Source organism: Stomoxys calcitrans, chromosome 3 (genome assembly GCF_963082655.1).
Source record: "Stomoxys calcitrans chromosome 3, idStoCalc2.1, whole genome shotgun sequence".
Lineage (NCBI taxonomy): Eukaryota > Metazoa > Arthropoda > Insecta > Diptera > Muscidae > Stomoxys > Stomoxys calcitrans.
In genome coordinates, this window is record NC_081554.1 from 186,200,252 (window position 1) to 186,207,570 (window position 7,319).

The 7,319-nt window shown below is 38.8% G+C and overlaps 1 protein-coding gene across 1 annotated transcript in view; it reads left to right on the plus strand.

Moving 5' to 3' along the window:
* The first annotated feature begins 418 nt into the window (after positions 1 to 418).
* The window catches only part of LOC106085961 (importin subunit alpha), a 25,502-nt gene continuing 18,601 nt past the window's right edge, over positions 419 to 7,319 (plus strand). The window contains exons 1-3 of the mRNA XM_059365921.1: positions 419 to 491; positions 556 to 869; positions 5,305 to 5,881. Of these exons, the coding sequence (XP_059221904.1) occupies positions 432 to 491; positions 556 to 869; positions 5,305 to 5,881 (951 nt within the window). The 5' untranslated portion in view covers positions 419 to 431. The remainder of the gene's footprint in view (positions 492 to 555; positions 870 to 5,304; positions 5,882 to 7,319) is intronic.

A 7,319-nucleotide genomic window follows, 5' to 3' on the forward strand; every position in this document is an offset into this window, starting at 1 on the left:
GAGATATTTTGTGAGAAACTGCTATTTTATATACAATTGTGGAAAAACAAAGTGGTGTTTTTAAAAAAAATAAAAGAAGAAGACCTCATCGCCTTTTTGCAAGAAGTGTGTTCCAGTGCATACCAATATTTTTCTATTTTTGTAAGGAGTTCCAGGTAAGTGTAATTAGCAAGTGAGGAAAAACAGTAGGGCATTAATCCTCACAAATTCTGGAATATTCCTAGTGGTATACATATTATCTCCCTTAAGGGCTTTTATAGATCTCCATTTTTCCTGCTTTGTTTTTTTGCCATATTGGCATTGACTCCATTTTCCTTTGTCCTTCACATTGAAAAATGAGGTTATGTGGCACCTTGTAGAGTTAATTTTTTTTTCTCAGCCATCCTTTTCAATATTGTCTTTGTTTTCCTTTTTGCAGCTTACCCCACAAAATGAGTAAAGCCGATCCTGGTAGACAGAATGCTTATAAAAGCAATTCCATCAACACAAATGTAAGTATTATCTCAAAGTGGGTTTCCTTTTCTTATGAAGTTCTTCCGTTTTTTTTTTTAACAGGAATCTCGTCTGCGACGCCATGAGGTTACCGTTGAGTTACGTAAATCCAAGAAGGAGGATCAAATGTTCAAACGTCGTAACATCAATGAAGATGATATTACCTCCCCCCTCAAGGAATCCAATGGTCAATCTCCCGTACAAATGACTGTCGATGAAATTGTTGCTGCCATGCAAAGTGCCGATCCAGAGAGACAATTCACCGGCATGCAGGCAGCCCGTAAAATGTTGTCCAGAGAACGAAATCCTCCCATTGATTTAATGATTGGCCATGGCATTGTACCCATATGTATACGTTTCCTACAGAATTTTGAACAGTAAGTTGAATGGATTTAAAATCTCTGTGGGAACCTATGTTGAGGTTAAGGGGTCTCTTGTTTGTGAAATTTGGCTTCATTATCATTGTTTTGTTGGTAGTATTTCAAGATGAATGTATGTTTACTTTCTCGATGTTTGGGTTTAATGTGACTCCTTTGTTGTGCACAGGGTAGTGGAGGTAGCACTCGCCTTCGATTCAACTGCAACTACAAACATTTTCAACTAACATTCCATGAAGTAACATGAGGCTAATGCCGTGCTTTAAATCCCAGTCCATTCATCAAAGACATTTGTCTCTGTTGGTTATGCCTCCACACAGCCAACCATATTTGTGGTTATATCATCCATGCAAATATCAGAATGGGCATGAAAGTTGGAAGTCAACAAAATCCATTGCAATATTTCCTCGAAACTGGATAGGAAATTTTGCCTTCTATAAGCTTAAGAATTCAAAGCGGTAGCTGGACAACTTATCAAGTTTTTGCATGTGCTTCGGTCCTATTGTGCTTATTAATGTCTGACCCAGTATATGGATATGCCTTTACCAACTTTGTCTTTCTTTTAAAGTTTGGATTTGTTGTTATCACCTGTTTGGTTAATGGCTTAATGAGCTGTCCACCATCACTGCCATTTTAACATCATTAATCCCAATGGCCATAACATTCCTTAATCCCAATGGCCATAACATTCCATTAATCCCAATGGCCATAACATTCCTGCTTGCTCATATGTGGTACTTGACTAGGATCGCCACAAATGTGGTTACAACAACAACATAGGGTGTTACAATCCCATGGCAGCTGGTTGTACGTACCGAATTGACCCGATGAAGTCCTTTATCGGCTAGGGCTGCCGCCTTAGGGTACAACACACTGCTACAACAATAACATTAAGGCTAAAAACTAGTAACCAAGGTCAAAAATACTTTCCTGGGCGAATCTTCACATAACTATGTTGTTGTTGTAGCAGTGTGTTATACACCGAGGCGGCAGCCCTTGGCGATGAAGAACTCCATTAGGTCAATCCGGTACGTACAACAAGCACTTGTAACACTATGTTGTAGCCACATGTTGTTGTAACCACAAACAATCTCATGGCAGCCGTTTGTAAGTACCGGATTGACCTGATTCTTTATCGGCAAGGGCTGCCGCCTCGGTGTATAACACACTGCTCCAACAACAACAACAACCACATTTGTGGCGATCCTCGTCAAACTTCTAAAGATGAGTAAGCTCGTTCCCGTCCATAGGACCGTTCGCTGTGGGAGTGTGATAGCCATTGTCTATATAAAGGCGCCAAAAAACTCGCCTTGTTATATCGAGCACCATAAGCAATCAGTATTTAAGCAAAGACCGATGCCGGCCGGCCTCTCAATGAGACTCTCCACTCGATACCGCTGATAGCACGCAACTCCAGTTGCACCTACTCCGTATATGGAGCATCCTACTATCCGCATCCTGTGGATGCGCCCAGTAGCTATCAGCTGAGCGTCTCGTAATGACGATGAACACCACACAAATCGGAACCGAGAGTTCCAACCCAGGTGGTGCTCATAGTCATCCCGTGTCGGGTTGTAGCCACATGTTTGCCGGTGGTGGTTGCGATCTTGCAGCCACATGTTTGACGGTGGTGGTTGCGAACTTTTGTTATCTTCTTAACGTGAGCTGGATTGTTCCGGTGCATAAAACCGATTCCTATAGGAACCATTTGCACAGAGATTGTTGCCACTTGGACTTTTTAATACTTCAGGATGATCAGCCTGGACTACTTAGACTATGACTAGTTACTATGTTCAGTAGTTTTGACAAATATGCAATACCGGCGAAAGGGTCGCTCACCCTGGCATATATTGGGTTGCCCAAAAAGTAATTGCGGATTTTTCATATAGTCGGCGTTGACAAATTTTTTCACAGCTTGTGACTCTGTAATTGCTTTCTTTCTTCTGTCAGTTATCAGCTGTTACTTTTAGCTTGCTTTAGAAAAAAAGTGTAAAAAAAGTATATTTGATTAAAGTTCATTAAAAAGTTTTATTAAAAATGCATTTACTTTCTTTTAAAAAATCCGCAATTACTTTTTGGGCAATCCAATATGTTCGGTCTCCCATTATTTGCATATTTGCCTACCTTTCCATTCCTTTCCCATTTGCCCGCCGACGCATTCCTGGTGTATTTGTCCGTCTTCTTATTCCTGGCATATTCGTCCGTCTTCTCATTTTCCGGAGTACCAACGTGTCCAGCGACCCAAACCAGCGCTTTGTCATGTTGCCGGATACCAATTATTTTTGCCGGCACAGACCGGCGACAGGATCGCTCCATTGCCATATTTGTAGTTTTCTATTTTTGGCTTGCGTTTTCCCGTTCCTGGCATATTTGTTCGTCTACTCTTTTTTCCTGGCATATTTGTCTTCCTCCTCAAACCTTGGCGTATTATCGTGTCGGACAAATCAATGTCAGCGCTATCTCATGAAGCCGGAGTTCATCCAGGGTCCCCAAACATTCCGTTGCTTTTCTGGGGACCCAAATCAGCGCTATGTCATAAGGTCGGATGTCATTCAAAGACGTGAGTAATCCCTTCCGTGAAAATCTTCTGCGTCTGTCATAATGGCTTCGCCTGAAACAACGTAAACTCGTTTAACAGTCTCAGCGACATATCCATATCGAGTGTCTCATAGTATTCCCCCTAATGCTATGACTCCAAGTTGGAGCCATTAATGAAGACAAGAGGTCTCATGCTACTCAAACAGCATCTGTCTCTTAATCCTCACTTGCGGGAAAGCGAATCCTATACGGAACCGCCGCTAAAGTTTTCTGACATTTTCGCGAACATTCAAATTCAGGCGGCAATGCTTATCCTCTGCGCCACGATAGCCTTTGTCACCATTCTGCATAAATTATGAGCTTCGAAGACGGAGGAAATACCTTCCCGGATTTCTTCTGCGGCAGTGGCAATGGGACAGATTTCCGATTTAAACACTACACTCTCGTCTGGCAGTCTCAGCGATATACCCAATCAAGTGTCTCGGAGTAATCTCTCGTCTTGTAGTCATCAGTGAAGATTTTTTCTGGGAGCGAATCCTAAAATTGCTATTTTGAAAGTGTCTCGGTGCAGGTGGTACAACGTCGGCACTGGTGTCACAATAGCTGTGTATCCACATTGCGTACCGAATATCCTCCGCATTTCTTTTTCAGGACAGTTTCGTATCGAGGACTAGGTATTTTGTCTCCTGGTCCCCTACCAAGTGTTCTCGTCGAAAGAAGGATATCTAAACTTCCCACTCCCTACCGAATATCCTCCGCATACATAATCCGGGCCTAGGTATTTTGCCTCCTCTGCCAACTGCAGAGTATTCACGTCCAAAGAAGGGAAACTAAAATCCAGTACCTTATATCTCAGAGTAAACAATACCATCCCGTCATGGAATAACAGAGCGCAACACGGCCTGAAGTTTTAAACTCCGATCTGTATAGTGGTCATCGCTATCACAAGAACCTTAGCTTGACGAGGATCGCTACCTCCACTTGAAATGGGACCACAACAACTACCATCTCCGTCTTCGTTGGGTTAGTCCTAGAACCATTTTTCGTAGTCCATGTCGACGGTCTCCTCAGTGCGTTTTCCATAATCTGGCTGATTGTCGACAGAAACCATCTGCATGTGCGCATGTCGACGGTCTCCTCAGTGAGTTTTCCCTGATCTGGCTGATTGTTGACAGAAACCAAAGGACCGATGGCCGCTGGAACAGAGTTTCCGTCGGTTATTTAAAGGCACCAATAACCCACCTTGTCATATCGAGCATCATAGGTACACAGTATTTGTGTAAGAGCCGGTGCCGCCCGGCCGCTCAATACAGCTGATAGTCCGCGAATGCCGTTTCAGCTACTCCGAATGGAGCATTCTACTATCCGCAACCTGTGGACGCGCCCGGTAGCTCCCAGCTCAGCTTCTCGTCTCAGCGACGAACACTACACAAATCGAACCTCAATGTTCCAGCCCGTGTGATGATCAAAGCTACACCATGCTGGGATATCTGTCATATCTGCCTAGTCTACGTTCGTCCACCGAAAGATTAATAACATACGAGACGCCTCCACGGCTGCTTCCTAGCCTATAATGCTGTAGTTGTTTCAGCCGCTTAGACGGGAGTAATGATGCAATTTCGTTTTCTAACCCCCAGCGACCGTAACGTCATTCCAAAAAATACTTCCCAATTCAAAAAACAGACTAGCATGGCGATTCTAACTTAAAATTCTATAAAATAATTGACAAGTAAATGCTTCCCTCTGTCCATTGGCGTGGTAAGCATCACCCAAAGCATGCTGCAGAATAATGAGAAAACCACCAACATCTCACTTAATACCTTTTTAATTACTTTTGCAAAGCTTTGTCATTTTGTTTATGGTTCACATTTCACATTTTCCCCATTTTCTTTTGCAGTCCCCTTTTACAATTTGAAGCTGCCTGGGCCCTCACCAATATTGCCTCCGGTACATCTGATCAAACACGTTGTGTCATTGAGAACAATGCCGTGCCACACTTCATTGCTTTGCTGCAATCGGAAAATATCAATTTGGCTGAACAGGCAGTTTGGGCCCTGGGCAATATTGCTGGCGATGGTGCTGCTGCCCGTGACATTGTCATACAGAATAAATGCATTGACGGCATCCTAAATATGATTGACCTACGCAAAGACATTCCGATATCATTTTTACGCAACAATGTCTGGTTAATGTCGAATCTTTGTCGCAACAAAAATCCCTCACCGCCATTTGAGGAAATTAAACGTTTGCTGCCTGTGCTTTCGCAACTATTATGTGGTACAGATATTCAGGTTTTGGCAGATGCCTGCTGGGCTCTCTCCTACGTAACGGACGATGAAAATAACAAAATTCAAGCTGTTGTTGACACGGGCGCTGTACCACGTCTGGTTGCGCTATTGGGCACAGATGAACCTGCCATTATTGTGCCAGCATTGCGTAGTGTTGGTAACATTGTAACTGGTACAGATCAACAGGTAAGTGTTGTTGGCTGGGATACAATTAAAAACTAAATTCGTTGGAACTTACATAGCCCTTGGGCATCGTGCGCTTCGCTTATGAGATGAATATTGATTGCTATTGTTTTGTAAACACAATTTATCCTTTGGGTTATTTGGCTTTTATGAAATCAGAAAGAGAGAGAGAGAGAGAGAGAGTTGATGGTGAAAGCTATTACATAGGAGAAAACCAAACTGATTTACGCCCAATTGAATATCACAATAACTTTCATTCGCTAGAAGATTGGAAAAAAGTTTGTATACCAAGAGGGAATCATTGGTGTAGAGGAGTATAATCTGGTACTATCTAAAAAGCAATAAATAACTAAAATATAAAGGAATAAATAACTAAATTAAATTAAAAATTAACTAAAAAATTAAAAAAAAAATTTACAAATTAAAAAAAATGAAAAATTATAAAAAAATAAATAATAGATAAACAATAGCTGAAAAATAAATAAATAAAGAAAATAAAAAAATTAAGAAAATAAAATTTTTTAAAATAAAACAAAATTAAGAAAATAAAAATTTAAGAAAATAAAACAAAATTAAGAAAATAAAACAATTTAAGAAAATAAAAAAAAATTAAGAATATAAAAAAATAGTAAAGAAACATAAAAAATAATTGAAATAGAATAGAATACAAAAATTTTATAAAACACGAATAAAAAAATAAAAAAGAATAAATAACTGAAACATAAAAACAAATTAAAATCAAATTAGAAACAAATAAAAATCAAATTAAAAATAAACTAAAAAAATTGAAGACAAATAAAAAAAAAATTAAAAAATAAAAACGAAATAATAAATAAAAGATAAATAAAAAAATTAAAAATAATAAAAAATAAAAGAAAATTTAATAGTAGATAATAGATAATAAATAAAACAACATAAAAAAATAAATTAAAAATAAAAAATAAAAAAATAAAAAAGAATAAATAACTGAAACATAAAAACAAATTAAAATCAAATTAGAAACAAATAAAAATCAAATTAAAAATAAACTAAAAAAATTGAAGACAAATAAAAAAAAATTAAAAAATAAAAACGAAATAATAAATAAAAGATAAATAAAAAAATTAAAAATAATAAAAAATAAAAGAAAATTTAATAGTAGATAATAGATAATAAATAAAACAACATAAAAAAATAAACTAAAAATATATATTGGGATATTGTCCAGCTGCAGATCATAGGGTTGTTGTTGTTGTAGCCCCATTTTCAATTCTCGTCAAGCTGCTTTCTGAGCAATTTCTTTACGGTTCAAAGGACCGTTCGCCGTAGGAACTGGGAGCTTTTTGGATATTTAAAAGCGCCAATAACTTGCCTTGTCATATCGAAATATGCGTCTACGACCCCATAAAGTATATATATTCTCGATCGTCATGATATTTAATGTCAATCTACCCATGTCCGT